The sequence below is a fragment of the Oryctolagus cuniculus genome, chromosome 10 (assembly GCF_051225735.1).
Source record: "Oryctolagus cuniculus isolate XC-2025 breed Fujian yellow rabbit chromosome 10, ASM5122573v1, whole genome shotgun sequence".
Classification (NCBI taxonomy): domain Eukaryota; kingdom Metazoa; phylum Chordata; class Mammalia; order Lagomorpha; family Leporidae; genus Oryctolagus; species Oryctolagus cuniculus.
In genome coordinates, this window is record NC_142876.1 from 103,830,243 (window position 1) to 103,850,656 (window position 20,414).

Below are 20,414 nucleotides of genomic sequence, written 5' to 3' on the forward strand. Positions count from 1 at the left end.
GGTTGCAAGTACAGTGGACGTGTGTTGTTTTCGGGATGTGTGACACTGAGTGGTGAGGCCAGGCTGTGCCAGGCCTGTCTTCTGCTGCACCCTGTGGCCTCATCACCTTTTCTAGATGACGCTAAGTGAGCTCGCCGAACCCACCCACATAGTAAATGGCCAGCAGATGCTCCCGGATGGGTGCTTGCTTCCGGTGTCTGCCGGATTCCTCACCAAGCAGGAGAGTCAATACCTGGCATCTCAAAAACGAAACGAGAACAGGATATGGTGATCATGGTTAAGGCTAGAAAGCCACCTTGTTTTTGGGCTAACCCACAGTCTCCGCCTTCAGATGAATTCAGAGCTGGCGGGTGCCCTGCGGCCTGTCACTCGCATGAAACCATGTGGGGGCAGAGAAAGATGCGGTTTCGCGGGCAAGGAGCCCTGGCCCTGCTGCGTGAGCTCTGGCAGGTTTTAATCTCTGGGCTGGCTTTGTCTGAAAGATGATGATGCCAGGCTCCTACCAAACAGCACACAATTCCCTTGGGCCAGGAAGGCCAGAGCACCTGGAATGGGGTGCTGCTTTGGGCCCCTTGGAGTCGAAGATCGGAGCAGCCACCCTGACCACTCCCAGCCCCCAGCTCTCTGCTCTGTCCCCACCTCTCACTGGCGGTGGCTTTAACCTTTCCTTCTCTCTGGCCTCTGGCTCCATCTCCCATCTCCAGAGTGCTCCTGGAGAACACCTGGACTCCCAAGGAGCCCCTGGCTCCGTGCAGCTCAGGCAGCGCACTCTGCAGCTTCTGCCATGTCTCTAACCATGGCGGGAGCCCTTCAGCACAACCAGTACCCCAGGAGTCGGGACCCTGTGGGGGAGTCTGCACCCCGGGCACTCTGGCCTCAGGCAGGGTCCACACGCAGCCTGACTCCGTCGCCCAGCCCTCCTGGTACTGCAGATCTTTGAGGCCCTGTGCTGCTGTGCATGAGCGGAAGGGAAAGCCAAGGGCGGGGCGGGGGGGAGGTGGAGGAGGAGGGGAGCGAGTTTGAGCTTGGGCTGATTCGGCCCCAGATGTGACCTCACTCTCCTGCTCTGTGGCATGGAACCGTAACAGCAGTGTCACCTGCTTCCTTGGCTGTGGTGTGGAGGGAACGAGGTCCAGACATGTAGGCCCTCTGCAGCCTGCACGTGCAGTGCCAGTGTTTATTGCCAGTGTTGATGCAAACGCAGGAAGGAGTTGGAAAAATGATCCCTGCACCCAGGTGCAGCAGGGAAGGCCCAGAGAGTGTGGGAGCAGGGGGTGCCTGGGGGGGGGGGGGCTTCTGCCGCTGGGCTCTTCCTGGGGACAGGTGGCCAGTGGTCCCAGCAGCTGTCCTCTGAGAACGCCGTGGCCAGGAAGGCCCCAAGTATAGCCCATGGAGTGTACTGTTCTCGCCTCCCAAGCACCTGAAAGGGAGGGCTGTCTTCAACCCGTGGTGTGGGTGGGGCCCTGGGGAGGCTGTGGCACTTGCCCAGAGAGGTGCACAGGGGCAGGGCGGGGGCATCTCCAAGCTCAGTCTGAGTGTTCTGAGCCCTGCCTCCCAGTCCCTCACGCTTCTTCCTGTGCAGAGCCCGGAGCCGTGTCTACTTCTCCCTTCCCACAAGGACCTCTGCGTCCAGGGCTGGGACAGTGTCAGGCAAGCCAGAGACTGGCGGCCCCTCTGTATGCAAGGCTTCACATTCAGGTGGATGTGCAAAGGCAGGGGGACAGAAGCCCTCTTGGAAGCCAGGGAGAGGAAGGTCCGTCGTGTCAGCCCTCTCACCCTGCAGTGGGCAGGCGCCGTTGTTTGAGGAAGCACTTGGTGGCCCCTGTGGCCTGAGTCCAGTGAGAGGTCCCAGTGGGGGCATGTCAGTGACCTCTGGGGTGGTGCCCCAGGTCTGGAGGGCCCTGCAGGGCCTGGCCTGTGCTCGGCTGGCCCAGGGTACACTGGCCTGCCATGCCCCTCGGGAAGGCACTCAGCAGACCCTTCCTCACCCACTGACCTGCAGGGCTGGCCTAGAGGGCTTACCTTTTTTCCAGATCTGTAAGAATGAACAACTGCTGCCATTTTGGAAACCCCTTACCCAGGGTGCAAACTGTGCCGGGGACTTTGTATGCACCTCTGAGGTCCCCTGCACACCAGCTGTGAGCGGTGGGTTCTGCTATGATCCAGGTGACGCCAAAGAGAAAGGAAACAGCTGGTCAGAGGTTTAGCGACTCGCTCAGGGCTTCCCACCCAGGGGGCGGCAGGGATTCCACCCGGGTCTCTTGCCCACCCAAGCCCCCAAACCACACAGTTAAGCCCGATGGGGCCTGCCTCCCTGGGCATTCTGCTTAGCTGTTGCCCGTTGTTTCTCCATAGTGGGGGAGTGATTTGGGGATGCATGAACCTACAGAGCACCTTCAAGCTTGTTGAACAGAAGTCTGCCATTTCAAGCAACCCCTCATCCCGTGGCCCTGTCACAGAAGTCAGGCAAGGGTGGCCCCTGTTGTGGGCCTGGGACTGGAAACCACAGTGAACGAGGAGGGCAGTGATCTTTACTTCCTCCCAGCCCAGAAGTGACTTGTTGCTAGATTCCAGACATGTCACCCTGGAGAAAATGCACACGAGGGACAAGCAGTGTAGAGACTCGTAAAAAGTGTTTATTTTCTGGTCATGGAACGTATGCTGTTTGGCGTGGGGGGTGAGGGGGCAGGCACTGAAAAGTTCATCTTTAAGGGAGCAGAGGCACCCAAGAAGCCAATCCGAAAGTGCCGCTTGGATGCATTGGCCTCGATCTCAGTTTCTCACGTTTTTCTAGCGTGCCGTGGCCTTCTGGATTTGTTTAGGCAATCCGATTTGTTTAGCCTCTTTATAGTCCCTGGTGCTGGTCCTTCCAATGTCAGTCAGAGGGAACACATCTCGCATCACCCTGTACGAAAGTCAGACCCCCAGTGAGCAGAGCCTGATCTCGTTTCCGCAGGGTGCCTGGTGAGGGAGGTGGGAGCCGTGAGGACAAGCCCTTCTCATCTCCACTGCTTGCCCAGGAGACAGAAGGGTCCTCATCTCCCCTGACCCTCAACAGCTTTGTCGACTCTGTTCCTATCTGTGACCTTCAGTCCCACTCAAGGAGTACCTGAGACCATAGACTTGTCACACGGCATCCCCTTGTTATCACCATTCTTGGGGTGGAGGAAGGAAAGCCCTTAAAAATTGTAGAGCCCCTTGGAGGTTCCAGGAGAGAACAGAGTATGTTCGCGTCTGAGAAGCCGCCTTCTAAGCTAGCCGGTGTTTGGTTTCTTCCCTGTGGGAATGCACAAGCTGTAAACAAAGCCTTCTTCATCGCGTCCAGGAAGCACAGCCGTGCTCAGGAAGTTCCGGAGGTGCGTCTCCTCGGCCTACAGCTGGAACATGCTGGTGGCCTCCACGTGGTGGGACGCAGAGCACGTCTTGGAATTGTCCTCAGAAGACTTCAATTGACTTGCAACCCCCAGGTAAGGGAGGCAGCCAGCGTCCTTCACGAGCTTCAGGAAGTTCTTGCGGAACTTGAGGCCGACAAAGGCGTAGAGCACAGGGTTCAGGCAGGCCCTCAGGTACGCGACGGCCTCCGTCACCACGACGACGTAACTGAAGTGGGTCATGGCGTGGTACTCCCAGCTCGTGCTCCGGACGAGCTTCACCAGGTTGAACGGCATCTGGGTCAGCAGGAACACGGCCACTACCAGGAAGATGATCTTGAGAGACTTGTGCTTCCGGAAGCCGCGAGCCCGAAGCAGGGTCCTGATAATGACCGAGTAGCAGACAATCATGGCGAGCAGTGGCAGGAAGAAGCCCAGAGCCATCTGGGTGGCAAGAACCATGGTGGAAATCTTCTCGTTGTGGTAGTCACAGACGTGCTTGTCGAGGTCCAGGACACTGCCGTAGATCATCTGCGGCAGAGAAACCAGGAAGGAGGCCACCCAGATGAACACGCAGATGGCTTTGCCCCAGCTCCTCCGCGCGGCCTGCTGGTTGTAGGCCTTGGTGGCCTGAACCACTGCAATGAAGCGATCCACGGTGATGCAGGTGAGGGTGAGCATGGACGTGTAGAAGTTTATGGCGTAGATGCCCAGCAGGGTCCTGCACATGAGCTCGCCAAAGACCCACTCGTGGAGGCCTGCGTAGGCCCAGAAGGGCAGAGTGCAGACGAAGACCAGGTCGGCCAGGGGCAGGTTCATCAGGAACACGTCTGTCAGGCTCTTCAGCTTCTGGTAGAAGATGTAGATGACCAGCACCAGGGAGTTGCCTATCAGGCCGCAGGTGAACACCGCCAGGTACACGCAGGGCACGAAGACCTTCCTGAAGCGTAAGAAGCACTCTTGCTCCTGGCTGCTGTCTGTGGAGTTGAAGAAGCCAGGGTCGGAGTACTCTTCCTCCATCGTGGTGGCTCCTCCGACAAACACCTGTGAGCCAAAGCCCAGCAGTTAGGCTTGGGGCAGAGGGAGGCACCCCCTTCCCACTGCTGTGCACAGTAACAGCACTGCAGAGTCCCCTGGAGACAGCCGTGCCTTGGGAAATGACTGCAGCTGGGTGAGGGACTCTTTTTGCCTTAAAATTCTCAGGGTCTCACCCTTCCTGGAGAGAGCTCACAGGAGACCCCCACGCACATTCTATTGAACATTCTGTTGAACTCGTTTTTCAGAGCAGAAGCCACCACGCTGGCCAGTGGGCTCACCTGTCTTCACCTTCCCACGCCTCACAGCAGGTGCCCACTCACCTCTGGCCCTCTTCTGTTAAACTCTGAAGGCCAAGGCAGTGCCCCTTCCAGGACCCGCCCCCCTGTCGAAGGTCCCCGGGGAGCAGGGGTATATGGGGGTGACCAGGACTCCTGGGCCTGGGAGGGGGGCAGTCCTTGCCTTTTCTTCCTCCCAGTTGCCTCGATTTACGAAGGCCACTCACTGATGGGGAAACAAGTGCTAGCAGAGCCCAGGCTGCCCAGCAGGTGGCTGACGACTGTCATGGCCAGGGAAGGGGCCGTTCTGTTCCTGTCCTAGCCCATACTTTGCCCTTTATCGTCTGTCACCATTACCACATTCTCCCATCAGAGCCTCGTATCCTGAAGACTCTTTCATCTCCAGGAATCTCTTACAAGGTAGATTTCCCAGGAAGGGAATATTGCCTTAGCTTTTGTGATGAGCAGGCTAGGCGTTAGGGGTCTCTTAACAATGGAGAACCCCAGTGAAGCAGGACATCAGATGGGTGGGCTATACTTGACCTTAGCCAAAAGGCCGCGAAGCCATGAGCTGGGCTTGCAGCAGAGACCCAGTGGCTGGCTGTCTTGGCCAGGGCTCTGGCCCCGCAAGGCTCTCGCTCCCCTCTGACCACACAGGACACAGGGTGATGTAACCTGTGACAGAGGTGCAGGGGCAGCTGTGGCCACCTTGCCTCTGACCTGCAGATACTCAGCACCCAAAGGCTCATTTCCAGGGACCCGGGGCCCTGTCTCATCAGCACCTCAGAGAACTGTTTGAAGAACAGCAGGAGTTTGGACGGTACCTCTGTGAAGTCCAGCAGAGTCGGAATATTGACTGCCCAGATGAGAGTGAGCTTGTCTGGCCTTTCTCGTCCTCTCAGAGACTGTGTAGCTGAGAACAGTGGCGGCGCTGCTGCTGCTGCCTGCCTCCGTCTCTGCTGAGGACCTGCCCTTTGGGGCACCGCTCGTCACTGAGCAGCCCCTGCACCCTGAGCGCGAGGTGCTAGATCTGCCAGGGTGATAGGGCAGCCGGCAGGCTCTGGCCCATAGCTGTCTGAGGCATGGAGTAAGTAGGGCAGACGATGCGGTGGGTGTGTTATTACTTCACACAAGAACAAAAACATCTTGTTATCGTTTCAAATCTGAAACTGGTAGCTTTGCTTTTCTCGAGAGGCATGTCCAGCTGTCCATTATTGCCGAACTCACTCTGACCTTTCTTTGTAGCATCCTGTTCCGCCTGTAGCTGGGCCCTCACCCCCGCACTGCACGTTCAACACAAAAAGCCCATGCAGATTCCTTTGTGGTAATTGATCAACTTACATTAACAGATTGAGGCTGGACAGTTCTAGGCAGATAAAGTATTAAAAGTCACTTTCCCTTACAGAAAAGATTAAAATAATGTATTTCTTTTTTTTCTATAATCAAAATCCTATGTTGATTTCTGAAAATAAAATAATAACCTACAACTTTGGAAGTGGCATAAAAGTGATAATAAATAAGCAATGAAGCAACTTATAATTCAGACATAAAATAGAATATGACTGAAACATTTAGGATTTGCTTTTAACTTGAAAAATGTAGTACATTTAAATTGTGCAAGACAATGAAACACAAAGTAAATATGCAAAATAAGTATTACCTGTTACTATTTTAGATAATAGATGGTTTTGAACTCTTTCAGTCATAAACCTCTAAGATTCTCACTGTGAGAATCTCATAAACCACTCAGACCTTCCCTCAGAAATACGACCCGGATCCAGGGAAAACGTGCATTTTCCATGAGCTTTTCCAGTGTCCCCTGGAGTCTATACACAAACGCCCATGGCCCCGGGGCTCATGAGAACCCTGGACTCCCTCTGCTGTGCATTCTGGGGACCCTGGTTTAAGAATGCATGGTAAACTATTAGAATTTTGACTCTTCAAAAGCATAGAAAAATGACCAGACGTCATCCACAGCCGGCCTGCGGCTGGTGGAATTATGGCCAACTTATTTCCTCCCCTCCGTGCTATTTTTCTGTAGTTTCCAAAGTTTCTCCAGCAGTCTGTTACTATATATTGTTTAGAAAAAGTGAAGTCAGCTGTGCTCACAGCTTGTCTTGCAGAGTGGAAAAGAAAGGAAAACGGAGATTATTCAGTGAGCAAATCTCGGCAGTGACTCCCGACTCCCTGGGCGGCTCTGCCGGCCCCGTTGCCTTCAGCGCCATCAGCGCCATCAGCTTTCCCACCAGTGGCAGGGATGGATTTTGAACCGAGAGCAGCTGAGCACTGTAGCCTGCCCGTTTTACCCTGTGCTTTGCTGCAGGCGTGAGGCTGGGAACCCTGGCCGTGCCTGGGGTCAGTCCTCTGTCTTCAGCATGAGGGGGAAGAGAAATGACTCACCAGCAGAGGCGCCTTGGCCGTGGTTCCAGAGATGAGCTTGCTCACGAGGCCACTGCCACCTCCACTCCTGTGATGTGGGCCAGGTTTCCGCCGAGTGTTTAAGAGCCCTCGGCTGGTTGCTCTGCAGACCCACGCCACCCGCATCCTGTAGCTCAGAATCCACATGACCAGCCTGCAGCTGCGTACTCGGGGGCCCAGAGATCCCGACAGTCCTCCTCTCCTCGTTTGGAGCTTATTCTCTCGGGCCCTGAGAGGGTTTTGTTTGTAAACCAGGGGGAGCAGTGAGTAGGGTTGGCTCTGGCAGTCCCCTGACGACAGGGGCATTTGTCTCTTAAGATTATTTCATTTGCTAGCCATGCATCTCTTTGGAACTGTTTGGGGCTGGGCCAGTGCAAGGTGTACACTGTGGGCTGGGGTCTGTGTGTGCACGCACTCCCACATACCTGGTCCTCTGACCTGCAGAGTGAGAATACTGAGGACCATAGCTGAAATTACAGCCTCATGTGTGCACAGCTGATAGCCAACTGGCATTTGGAAGATAGAAACTCAGGGCTCCATCAGGGCCAGACCAAAGGATCAGGGGCGTCTGGGTGACAGGTGTGCCATAGGGCCTGGGCAGCCCCACCTACAGGAGGTAGGAAACATGTTTCTGCCAGGGGCCATTTGGAACATGGATTCACAGGCCATACAACATTATCACCCTAAAAATTATCCTGCTCTAGATTTACTGAGTTTCCAGGCCCTCCAGCAGTTGGGTTGGTAGGCCCAGACCAAATGATCTCACAGGACTTCCATGGCCCGTGGCTGGATGCTCCCCACCCCCGTGACCTAAACCGTCACCTCTCAGGCGCCTTGGCAGCAGGGACCCTCCCATCCTGGAGGGAATCGTCCAGATACCTGGGGTGTGCTCCACCCTGGGAGTCTCCCAGATTAACTCTAGTGATTCGTCTCCGTGAGCCAGTGTAGTAACTCACCAGCAGGGCAAGAATCAGAGCGATGTCTGCCTGAGCCACCTTCCCCAGCCGCTCCTGGTGGAGAGGGCCCTGGGTAGAGGTGTGGACTCTGTGTCCGCCAGAAGCAGCTGCCCACCTGCCCGCGTGTCGGACCTCCCTCCCCTGCCTGGCACTCCTCATCAGATGCTTCCCCCAGTGCTGCCACTGTGCCCACCTGCTGGGCACACCTTGGGTGCGGCTCTTCCTCAGGGCAGGAGTCAGGGACTGGGACTGGGGGCAGGAGCAGCCCCAGGACCTAGAAACTGACACCGGTTTTACCACGAGCCGGGCCCTGGGCTGGATTGCTCCCTCGAGTAAGCAGGAGGTCCGATGAAGAGCTTGCCCGGGGGGAGGGCACACGGGGTCTGTGCTGACTGCAAAGCCAGGGCCCTACTCTTCTGAGGACAGAGCTGCCCAGGGGCCTGGTAAGCGGTCTAAAGCCCTCTGGTGGGTTTCAGGCCTTTGTTGAGTGAACTCATGCAGATGATCTTTTACTACAAACTCATATGAGTGGGTGGAGCGTTCGTTAAGAGCAGGAGCCACGAGGCTGCTGGAATACCTCTCAGCGGACAGGTGGCCACAGGAAGGTCGGGTGATGGACTTGAGAGGACAGAGTGGACCAAGGCACCAGCCCTCTGAAAGAGACCTTAGAGCAAGCCTGCCTGACGAGTTGGGATCTTTACGCTCTGGAGGAGGCTATTGCAAGGAGAAGCCAACCGTGAAGTTCAGGCCAAGCCTATTGCGTAGTAGAGCGGCCTGAGGCTTATCAGACTCTCAGCCATGCTCCTCTCGGCAGTTCCTTGTGCGCCACGGGGGGAACAGAGACGCGTGCCTGCTGCTTGCCCTGGCTGCAGGCTGTGTGGGAATGTGTGTGTCTGAGAACCTGGCATCCTAGCACAGAAGACTTGCAGCAAAGCTCAGGGGACTGAGCCACTCAGTTGGTTTGGGGGCCAGAGTTCTGTGTCAGCACTTCAAGTGTGGATAGGGCAGCCAAAGAGCCACCTCTCCAGCTGCATTTGCTTCTGAGGAATTGAAGTGTTAAGCAGTCACGTGTGGCTCATGGTGACTGCGTTGTGGAGTGCAGCTGAAGGCTTGTCCAGTTGGCCAGAGATGACTCGGAGGGAGGCTGAGCTGGAGGCCTGGAGGCGCCCTGGGAGCCAGGTGCAGCCACACCTGTCCCTGTGCTGGGTTGGCGAGGACAGGTAGACGGAGCCCTTGGGAAGGACCCTCAGCAAGATGGTGGGGGAACTTCCTGGGGGCCTCTCTGTTCTCAGCCACAGTCCAGACAGGCTGGGCACCTGCCCCCAGGCCCTCTGCAGGCCCGGAGTTGTACAGTGATGAAATGAAAAACAAGTGACAGAGAGGCACTAGGCTTTCCAGCTCCTGCCATGAGCCCTCACCCAGAGAGGCGTGGATTGCTGGACTGCAGACCCTGGGCGTCATGCTGTTTGTTTGCCTCATTAACCTCACAGTTCTCAAGTGGAGCGTTGGTTATGTCCTCCTTGGGGGGCATCTGAGACAAAGACAACCCCTTCCTGTGAGGCACATCACTCAGACAGCTATGGAGCAGCACGTGTGTGCACGGCAGGGTGCCTGGGAGCACCTGGACACCTCCCCCAGGGGACGAGCAATCGCTGGACCTGCATGCGTGCTCAAGAGAGGCTCCGGGACAGCGACTCAGCAGGAAAAGGTGGCCTGCATCAGCTGTCCGAGGCCACCATCAGCTGTGGCAGGTCCCATGGCAGAGCAGGAGCGGGCAGGAGTCACTTGTGAGCAGAGTTGATCCACCTTTCTGAGAAAACTGACTTCAGTGCAGGTGGAGGAAGTGGCTGTAGTGGGAGCCAGGGTGCCCTCTAGTGGCTGTGCTTTTGATGCCCATCATGATGGTTTTTTTAATCCCTTGACATTCTCTAACAATTGTTGAAACATTTTCTACTGCGTCCTGCAGTAAGAGATGCACTCCACCTGACTACCTAGGTGTGCATGTGTGTACACATAATTTTTTTTAAGGTTTATTTATTTGAAAGGCAGAGTTACAGAGAGGCAGAGGCATGGGCGGAGGGGAGGGGAGGTCTTTCATTCACTGACTCACTCCTCAGAGGGCCCCAAGGGCCAGAATGGGGCGATCCAAAGCCAGGATCCAGGAGCTTCTTCGGGTCTCCCACGTGGGTGCAGGGGCCCAAGCGACGTGGACCATCTTCCACTGCTTTCCCAGGCCACAGCAGAGAGCTGGATCGGAAGCGGAGCAGCGGGGACTTGAATCGGTGCCCATATGGGATGCCAGGACTGCAGGAGGCGGGTGTACCCGCTATACCACAGAGCTCCCCCTTTTTTACAAATATTTTATTTATTTGAGAGGCAGAGTTACAGAGAGAGGGAATATATTAAATCTTATCAACAGAGAAAGAAACCCTCTCCGGGGGCTGCTGACATGAGCTATTACCAGAGAAATTGCAGGGTTCTTGTCTTCGCGCAAGAAAGAATTCAGGCGTGAGACAGAGAGTAGTGGGAGGTAAAATAGCAAGGTTTATTAGGGAAGGGACATCCGTAAGGACGGATGGGCACCTCTCCAGACAGGACCTGAGAGAGTGCAGTTGCTCGGACTGAGGGGCAGGGGTGGGGGGGCGAGGTTATATGGTTGAGTAGAGAGAATACACCTGGTCAGACCAGGCGGGCGGCTCAGCAGAGAGGCAGAGGGCTGAGCGCGATGTGTACACATAATTTAGAAAGGCTTCATAAAATAATATTTATCCTTGCAGCTTGCAATGTATTATCACATTGACGTTTTCTGTTCTGTCTCTCTCACTGTTGGTCATAACCTACTCAGTTGCTTCACAGCCCACTGAATGGGCAGTGACCCACAACTTCATCCTTTGGAAGACAGCCCTGTCCCTAATCATCACTTCTGAGACCGCATCACCTACCCATCCACCCAGGGCCTGGGGAGGCTACCCTGGTTACCCAGAGGAAGACAGGGCTGGTCTGTCATTGTGAGGCCAGAGGAGGGGGAGGAAGAGGAAGAGGGGACTACAGACCAGGGGCACCGTTTATCCTAAATAGGGGAAATGGGGAGAAGCAACTGCAGTTTTCCATGTTTCTTGTCCTGCCCTGTGTCGTGTCTCGTTTATGGTATGTGCACTTGGGACTAGGATGGAAGCAAGTGAGATGAGGCCGCCCTGCATGGCCAAGGAGCTCGTGGCCAAGGGGGATGTAAGACCCAGAGGCAGGGGCTGACCTGCAGTACTGGGATCCCATATGGGCACCGCTTCAAGTCCCAGCTGCCCCACTTTTGATCCAGTTCCCTGCTAATGTGCCTGGGAAAGCAGCAGAAGATGACCCAAGTGCTAGAGCCCCTGTACCCATGAGGGAGACCCAGGAGAAGCTGCTGGCTTCTGGCTTTGGCCTGGCCCAGCTTGGCTGCTGTGGCCATTTGGGGAGTGAACAAACCAGCAGATGGTTTGTTCTCTCTCTCTTTTTCTCTCTTTCCTTCTCTCTCTCTCTGTAACTCTGCCTTTCAAATAAATAAAACACATCCTTAAAATAAAAAAGACCCAGAGGCAGATGAGTAAGGCCACTGAGACCAGGGCTGTGACATCGGTGTGCACAGGGTGCAGGAAGGAGTGTGGGCTGGGGGCTTGGAGGGTGGGAACAGGCTGCAGATGCTCTGTGTCATCTCGGAGCCTCAGCCACCAGTCACCTTCAAGCATGGGCCCTTGGGGTGGTGCTGTTGCTGCAGGTGCACCGGGTGTTACACAGATGTTCCTGGATGCCCGAATGGGACTTCTGGGGATCCTGCTGACTGAGCAAAGAGCCTCAGCCCTCAGACCCAGCACAGGGACGCCCTGCGCTGTGGTGTGAGTGCTCCCCCCTGTGGCAGGATGGAGCATCTCACCCCCACGTCTGTGCACCTGGCATTGAAACGCCAGCAGCAGTGCCTGCAGCTGCACTCCCCAGCAGAAGCTCCGCAAGCATTGAGGCGGCTCCCCTGCCCTCTCCTTTGCATCCCTGACCTCCCACAGATGTGCAGGTCCCAGACTCACAGGGGCTCTGGGCTCCGTGATCTGGCAGTTCACTAAGGAAGCCGTGGAACCCTTCTGCAGCACGGCCATCCCCGGTCAGCCACCCTCACAGTGCACCCGCTTCCCAGCACGAGTCATGGCCGCAGTCCAGACGGAGCCTCGCGCGGTACCTGAGCGGCTGTGAAGGAGGAGGGCCGTCTCGGCTCGTGCCCAGGGCGCCTGCTGCTGGCCGGCTGCCCTGCCTGTGCTGCTGCACCTGACGCGCCCTGGTCTGCCTCGGTGGTGGGCGAGGGCCCTTCCTGTGTCTAGTGCAGTGCCTAACCCAGCACGGGCACGCGTTCATATCTCAGGGAGCTCTCCGCAGCTGGAGGCAGGTCAGGAGTGAATTCCCATGGTGCCCAGGGGCTATAGAGGGCAGGTGAGGCTGGAGTAAACATACCTGAGGCCAGGCTGGCAAGAGCCCAGGGATTGGCTGGGCAAGAGGAACCCAGAGGAACCCAGGAGGAACTGGGTGTGGCACGGGGGGGCACATTGTATCCTACCCTCGGGACTCTTGGGGGGAGCTCTCCAGGGCTGTTGGGAAGGGGGTTGTTGCACCATTTTGGGAAGAGGCATTGCTGGTTGGGAGGTTGTCCTCATTAAGTCCTTCATGTGGGCAAGCCAGTTTTCCTCTTTGGCAGATAGGGAGTGGCGCTGGCTGGTCCTTGAAATTGCATGAGCCACTGGCCAAGCTCCCTGGGGCCCTGCCCGGCAGGGAGAGCCCAAGCGACAGTCAGAGCCTCCACTTCCGGCTCCAGCCCTGTGTCCAAGAACATCCTGGGCCTCTGGGCCTCACCAGTAAGGATTAGCGAGTCAGCAGGTGCTGAGGTGTTCCATAGGCAAATAAATACAGAACACGCAAGGTAGAATTTCAGAGGCTCCTGACTGCAGTGTGTGGTGGAGCCTTGGTCTGCCGCGCGGGGCACAGTGTAGGGGACTCGCCTCCCTGGCACTGATGTCCCCTGGAACACAGCTGGGGCCCTGTGGCGTGGCCGTACAGTAGTTCCCCTCCCCCGTCCATGGTTCTGCTTTCCCCAGTTCACTTACCTGCCCTCAGCAGGGTCCACAAACACTACATGAAAACACTAGAAGGGAACTTGGCAACTGCGAAATCGCACGCCATTCTGGATGAAGGTGGAGAGCTCAGTGCTCTCGGTGGTTTCGGGCACCAGTGAGGCCTGGGAACGTGTCCCCGCTGACAGGGGGCTGCTGCTGTCTCTGCTCATCAGATAGGGCTGAGAGGGAAGGAGGAGACGGACTTCAGCTCTGCCCACGTTGTGCTTAGCCCTGTCCCCTCACCGCCCTCCTGACCCTAACCACTGCCTACCCCCTCAGCCCCGGGCACCTGTTTCCTGTTCCTGTGCCGAGGCAGAGCAGGGCAGGCGTCTCCGTCATGGGCTGGCACTGAGGATCAGGTGCTGGTAACCTGGCCTGTGGCAGTAGCTCAGCCGGCGCTTTGTGTTTCTGCTCACGCTGTCCCCTACCCCCAGGGAAGACAGTCGCTGCAGCAGCCCCTGTGCCTCCCACCTCCTGTGGAGTCTGCCGGGGCCTCGGGCACGGTCTCCATGGTGTGAGGGTCACACATGCGTTCTGAGGGGCTGCGGGACACCAGGGCTGTGGGTGTCAGGTACGGAAGCTGGTGCGCTGGGTGGCTGACGGCTGTGTTCTCTTTTAAAACATTTCAGGGACACCACGTCCAACTCGCTCACCCCCGAGGACACGGAGGATGCGCCCGTGGGGCAGGACGCGGAGATCTGCCTGCTCAAGTCCGGCGAGCTCATGTAAGTGGCAGCCGCCCTTCCCGGCCGAGGCCAGAACGTGGCACCCACAGCGCCCCCATCCGGGCTTGGCTTTTCCTCAGGTAGAATGTCTATAGTTAAGATTCACAGTCCCTAGCACACTGTGCCTCGGTGTTGACAGGTCACCGCCACACTTAAGATGCAGACCAGTTCCGCCACCCTGGAAAGTTCCCTGGGCCCCGGGTAGCCATCGCTGTCCTACTGCAGGCGACACTGGTTTTCCTGCTGTGAGAACAGTGCGTTTGCATTGTAGCAGGCAGGGCACAGGGACGTGAGCAGACCAGGCTGCGGCCCTCCAGGCTTCTCTGCACGTAGATTCGTCCCTCGGGATCCTCTGGGAGTTGGTTCCAGGACTCCCCACGGGTGCCAAAACCTGCAGCGTTCAAGTCCCTTGTAGAAGATGTGCAGCGTTTGCACATAAGCTGTTCACATGGTCCTGCGTGCCTTGAGTCACCTCTGGCTGACTTACAGCACCTAGCACAGTGTGAATGCCATGTAAATAGTCGCCGTCCTGTATTGCTCAGGGAATATTGATAAAGAACAAGTCTGTACCTGTTCAGTACAAGTGCAGTGTTTAAAAGTTATTTACTCAAGAAGCAGAGAGCTAGAGACACCAAAAGACCCTCCTTCACTGCTGATTCCCTCCCCGCGCCCACAGTAGCCGGGGCTCGGTCAGGCCAAAGCCAGGAGCTCAGAACTCTACCCTGCAGTCTCCCACCTGGGAGCAGGACCCCAGCTACTTGAGCCGTCACTGCTGCCTCCCAGGGCGCACAGTAGCAGGGAGCTGGAACAGGGAGGAGAGCTGGGACTCAAACCCAGGCACTCCAGCGTGGGGCGTGGGCGTGCTCCAAATGCCTACCCCCATGCAGTTTTGTAAAGAAGAATTCTGGCCCGCCTGTAGTTGATTGAGGCCACAGAGGTGGAAGCCCTGGATATGGAGGCCAGACCCTATCTATACATAATTTCTTTTTTTTTTTAAGAGATTTATGTATTTGAAAGGCAGAGTTACAGAGATGCAGAGGCAGAGAGACAGAGAGAGAGATCTTCCATCCACTGGTTCACTCCCCAGTTAGCCACCATGGCCAGAGCTGTGCCAATCCGAAGCCAGGAGCCAGGAGCTTCTTCCCATTCTCCCACGTGGATGCAAAGGCCCAAGGACTTAGGCCATCTTCCACTGCTTTCCCAGGCCATAGCAGAGAGCTGGATCAGAAGTGAAGCAGCCTGGACTTGAACCAGCGCCCATAAGGGATGCTGGCATTGCAGGCGGTGGCTTTACCCACTACACCACAGCACCAGCCCCATCATAATTTCTTGATATAGACAACTACTCTGCAACTGAATCTGCAGTCTTTGTACATTGGTTGTTGCATGTGTGTTCCCATGTCATGGGTTTCTCCAGTGTTGTGTGCAGTGGCTGCACACGAGTCATCAGGTGGATTCGCTCACAGGTGTTTCTTCACACCCTACTGGGTGCCAAGCCCTGCCTTGGGTGTTCAGAGCACATCGTGAACAAAACAGATAAAAGCAGGGGTGATGGACTGACCAGCAGCACAGGTAGACATGTGGCATGTACTTTGTTTCAGGTGGTGCTTCCTAAGGCAGAGACCGGACCAAGAGTAGGATAAGAGGAGAGGCGTTTGCAGTTTTAAATAGGGTGTCACCGAGGACATGAGGTGTGAAAGAGAAGGAGTTGCCAGCCAGTGTCTGAAGGGAGAGCATTCCAGGCAGCCAGCCAGCCAGTGCAAAGGCCTGAAGCTGGCACAGTGAAGGCCACAGCAGAGACCGAGGGAGGCATAGTCGGAGAGGGAACACAGGGCCCTGTTTTCCGCTGTGAGGGCTTTGGCTTTTAGTCTGGGGGGATGGGGAGCCCAAAAACTAGGTTTGGAGCAGAACAGTGACGTGGTGTGATCTCTTTGTGGACAGGGAGCACCGTGGTTGTCCTGTGGGCAGAGGCGGTGGGGGCAGCAGTGGGGAGAGCGGTTCGGAGGGGTGGAAGCACCCCTGCTTCCTCCAGCCAGATGGCAGCCAAGAGAGCGCAGGGGTGAGGTCAGACACTGGGAAGGTGGCGCCGCAGCACCTCCTGCAGGATCCGAGTAGATGCGGTGTTGAGCCAGTTCTCCCGTGATCCCTGGGCCCTGCTTGTCAGACCCCGCACTGAATTACAGGTCAGTCCACACAGGAGGAATTGGACTGCTCACCCGCCCACTAGCTGAGGGTGTGAGGGAAGGTGGGGTGTCGTTTACTCTTTCTGGGGAGCAGCTTGGCTGCAGGAGGCACCGGAAGTGCACGCGCTCTGCCTTCCCTTCAGCCCCAGGGACTTGTGTCGCAGTGTGCGCTCAGGAAATGGTGGATGCGCGCAGAGGAACGCGCGCTCGGGAAATAGTGATGGACGCGCGCAGGCAGAGGGGCGCGCGCTCAGGAAATGGTGATGGACGCGCGCAGGCAGAAGGGCGCGCGCTCGGGGAAATAGTGATGGACGCGCGCAGGCAGAGGGGCACGCGCTCGGGGAATAGTGATGGGTGCGCGCAGGCAGAGGGGTGCACGTTCGGGGAAATAGTGATGGGTGCGTGCAGGCAGAGGGGCACGCGCTCGGGGAATAGTGATGGGTGCGCGCAGGCAGAGGAGCGCGCTCGGGGAAATAGTGATGGGTGCGCGCAGGCAGAGGGGCGCGCGCTCGGGGAATAGTGATGGACGCGCGCAGGCAGAGGAGAGGCTCTCAGGAAATAGTGATGGGTGCGCGCAGGCAGAGGAGAGGCTCTCAGGAAATGGTGACTGGACGCACACAGAGCGCCCAGGGCGTTCCTCCAGCGCTGCTCGCAGCAGCAGCAGTTAGCGGCCGTCAAAGCGAACGTGGCTCACCGCGAAACGGTGTTGAATACCATCCATGCGTTTCTGTGGGGGCTCCCAGGCTCCCATTCCTTAGCCTGTTGGTGCGGGGGCTCCACTGCTGAAAGCAGCCCCCCTCACTCTGCTCTGGGTTTCTCGTCTCACCGCTGGGTTTAGCAAAATTGCTGAGGGACATTTTGTCAGACAATTCACAGTTGGCCGTTCCTTCCTTTCACAAAATGGTGCCTTCCTCTGGCCTCCGCATGAGGTGGGCAGTACGCCGACATTCAAATGAGCGCTCCTTCGTAGGGAACGCATCGTTTCTCTCGGGCGCCTCCGGGACTTTTTTCTTTGTCTTCTGTTTGCAGAGGTATAATTCTTTTTCTCTTTTCAAGATTTATTTTGTTTATTTGAGAGGTAGAGTTACAGAGAGATGGAGAGACAGAGAGAGAGGTCTTCCATCCGCTGGTTCACTCCCCAAATGGCCACAACAGCCCTAGCGAAGCTGATCCGAAGCCGGGAGCCAGGAGCCTCCTCTGGGTCTCCCACGTGGGGGCCCGGGCACTTGGACCATCTTCCACTGCTTTCCCAGGCCCCAGCAAAGAGCTGGATCGGAAATGGAGCAGCTGGGACCAAACCAGCACCCGTGTGGGATGCTGGCGCTGCAAGCAGAGGCCTTGCCCCCTGAGCCACGGTGCCGGCCCCAGAGGTGGAATTCCGATGGTCCCGGCGGGAATCTCCGTGTGCTCTTCCTGGTTTGGGCACGCTCAGTGCTGGAATCTGTAGGTTTGTGCCCTTTACCAAATTTGAGAAGTCTTTAGCCATCATTTCATTGAATATATTTTCAGATTGAAACCTGCTTTCCTCTGCCTTCGGGAGGGGAAGTGTTAGAAACGGGAGAGACAGTTGTTAGAACCTGGTTGTCTTGCAGCTCCCTGAGACTCTGCTCTTTCCCCGTCTCCTTCCTCTCCCCTCTGCTGACCGGCTGAGTCATTTCTTCAGGTTGGGCAGTTACATTCCTTCTGCTGGAGCCCATCCTTGGATCGTCTGTTTTGATGATTGTATTTTTTTTTTAGTTCTAAAAGCTCCACTTCCCTCTTATGTATATCTTCTGTTTCTGTGGTATGAGTTTGTTTTACTTTGTTTCAAAAATATTTGAAATTCTTGCGGAAGCGTTTTTCTGCTGGCTGCTCTAACAGCCTTGTCGTGCAACTCCCACACCTAATGGAGGCCAGTGTTGGCCTCTGCCAATTGCGGGTTCCCGCTTAGCCCTGATTGTCCTGGTTTGTAGCGTGATGTGTGGTTTTGGACTAAATGAGGGAGGGGACCCCAGGGGGCAGTTTTCCTGGTGTGATTTTCCTCAAGTCCCGGGTCCCTAAGAAGCTCACCTTCGCTTTCCTACATTGCCATTGCTGAATTGTTTTGTCCTTGGCACTTAATGCAGAAGAGCAGGTAAATGTTTGAAGTTGTTCATAATAAAACTTTCAAACACGGTGCCTTCCGCAGAGGGATGTGGAAAAAGTCATGGACTAAGAAGTAACCCAAACACACAGAATCCAAGCGTCCCTTGCAGAGGGTGGCATAAGATGAGCGCGTAGGAAAGGTCAGCCGAGCAGGGTGACAGTGCCTCGGACTGCTGCCCCTTTCGAAGAGATGCACAACATCTGGGGTTTAGCAAGCACATTTCCAGAAACTCTGACAACACACGAGCGGTTGCGATTAGCTCAGAACCTGGAAAATTGGTTGGTGCCCCTGAGCTCACACGGACTGGAATCTCTGGATCACGTGGTAGGGTTTGCACGCAGACAGCGGGCTTGAGTTCCAGCTGGATGTGTGCCTAGGTGGCAGCCGCCTGATTGGTTTGACTGAGTAAGGTCCTCACTGAACGGATGGCGCATAGGAAAGTAACGGAGACCCACGGCGCAGGCAGGTGCCAGGACTCGAGCTGCACGGTGACCAGCGTCGATGGGGCGTCTGCCCGCTCGCTGCTCCTCCGCGGTGATACACGAGGCGTGCCTTGTGCTCGGAATCTCCCTGCCTGTGCTCGGAGGTCTGAAAATTGTAGCAAGGGCTTTTAGTTAGAAATAAAGCGGAGGTTCACACATGGAGAAGTGTTGAATGGAACTAAATTCTCACAGAAGTGAGTAGACTGCTCCTGCAAGCTCTGTGGAGTGTTGAATACTGCTGTTAGCAGAGCTTTGAGGGGTATTACCGTCGGCCTTCACGCTTTGGAGACAAAGAGCTTGCTGTGTTATTGCTTACTTGCTGTGCAGTCTTAAGCACATAAAGTAACTTCTCTGAGCTTTGTTTTACCTCTCTGTGTTAAAGGGGACAGTATTAGATTTTCTCCATGAGAAGCAGTTTGGTGCAATAGAAAGGTGACAGCTTTTGGGGCCGGCACTGTGGCACAGGGTAAAGCCACAGCCTGCAACACCGGGATCTGTGTGAGTGCTGGTTCATGTCCCAGCCGCTCCACTTTTTTTTTTTTTTTTTAAGAAACTATATATAGGGGCCGGAGCTGTGGGCGCAGTGGGTTAAATCCCTGGCCTGAAGCGCTGGCATCCCATATGGGTGCCAGTTTTAGTCCTGGCTGCTGCTCTTCCAATCCAGCTCTCTGCTATGGCCTGGGAAAGCAGTGGAAGATGACCCAAGTCCTTGGGCCCCTGCATCCACATGGGAGACCCAGAAGAAGCTCCTGGATCCTGGCTTCAGATCGGCACAGCTTCGATCGTTGTGGCCATCTGTAGAGTGAACCAGCAGATGGAAGACCTCTCTCTCTGTCTCTTCCTCTCTCTATAACTCTGTCATTCAAATAATAAAATAAATCTTTAAAAAAGAAAACTATATATATATATATATAGGGTTTAAAAAATTTTTTTTAAGATTTTACTTATTTATTTGAGAGGTTGAATTACAGACAGAGGGAGAGATGGAGAACCATTCGCAGGTTCACTCCATAAATGGCCACAAGGGCCGGAGCTGGGCCAATCTGAAACCAGAAACCAGGAGCTTCTTCCAGGTCTCCCATGCGGGTGCAGGGGCCCAAGGACTTGGGCCATCTTCCACTGCTTTCCCAGGCCACAGCAGAGAGCTGGATCAGAAGAGGACTGGCTGCTCCATTTTCAATCCAGCGCCCTTCTAGTGGCCTGGGAAAGCAGTGGAAGTCTGGTCCAGTCCTGGCTATTGTGACCATTTGGGGAGTAAACTAGCAGATGAAATATCTCTCTCTTCTGTCTCTCCCTATCTTTCTGTAACTGTGCCTTTCAAAGAAATAATTACATCTCTTAATAAAAAAAAAAGGTGATGGCTTTGAATCAGACCTGTAAAACCCAGAACCGAATTTCCCAATTTCCTGCTTTGTAGAATGGCAGCAGTCATGCTCTCCTCCTGTAGCCATTGTGGTGGCACACGGAGTCGTGGGCAGAGGGCCTAGCCCGCCCTGGCCGCCACGCTCCCATTTCTTAGTTGAAGAAATGAGGCCCCATGGGAGTGACTTGCCCCGGGCCACACCACTCCCAAGGTGCAGCCCTACTAGGGAGATCTTGTCCCCAAGATCTTGAGCCAGCCTTGCTGCCTCTGGGGTTGCCCTGTGCAAGAGGGGGCGCTGTTGAGCCGAGCCGCAGCTCAGGGCAGGAGCATCAGATGTCCTGGTCGC

General features: G+C 55.8%; 2 protein-coding genes across 6 annotated transcripts in view; one reads left to right on the plus strand and one right to left on the minus strand.

Moving 5' to 3' along the window:
* FYCO1 (FYVE and coiled-coil domain autophagy adaptor 1) overlaps nucleotides 1-20,414 on the plus strand; it is a 78,510-nt gene that overhangs the window by 44,913 nt on the left and 13,183 nt on the right. For all 4 annotated transcript variants that reach the window (XM_008260514.5, XM_008260515.5, XM_002713251.6 and 1 more), the window contains exon 15: nucleotides 13,820-13,915. In XM_008260514.5, coding sequence (XP_008258736.4) covers nucleotides 13,820-13,915 — 96 coding nt within the window. The remainder of the gene's footprint in view (nucleotides 1-13,819; nucleotides 13,916-20,414) is intronic.
* Nucleotides 2,617-7,324, minus strand: CXCR6 (C-X-C motif chemokine receptor 6). 2 transcript variants are annotated; one of them, XM_008260513.5, is made up of 2 exons: nucleotides 7,085-7,324; nucleotides 2,617-4,415 (listed from the first exon to the last, which is right to left on the minus strand). In XM_008260513.5, the coding sequence occupies exons 1-2, from the start codon at nucleotides 7,247-7,249 to the stop codon at nucleotides 3,372-3,374; spliced, it is 1,209 nt and encodes a 402-aa protein (XP_008258735.4). In that variant the 5' UTR covers nucleotides 7,250-7,324; the 3' UTR covers nucleotides 2,617-3,371. The 2 variants fall into 2 exon arrangements, with proteins under 2 accessions (XP_008258735.4, XP_069907041.2); XM_070050940.2 differs by lacking the exon at nucleotides 7,085-7,324 and adding an exon at nucleotides 5,509-5,642.

Excerpts from the sequence above, each read along its gene's own strand:
- CXCR6 (XM_008260513.5), bottom strand. The coding sequence starts at position 7,249 with ATGTGGATTCTGAGCTACAGGATGCGGGTGGCGTGGGTCTGCAGAGCA. Across the intron at positions 4,416-7,084 it reads CGGCCAAGGCGCCTCTGCTG|GTGTTTGTCGGAGGAGCCAC; the intron begins GTGAGTCATTTC and ends TTTGGCTCACAG.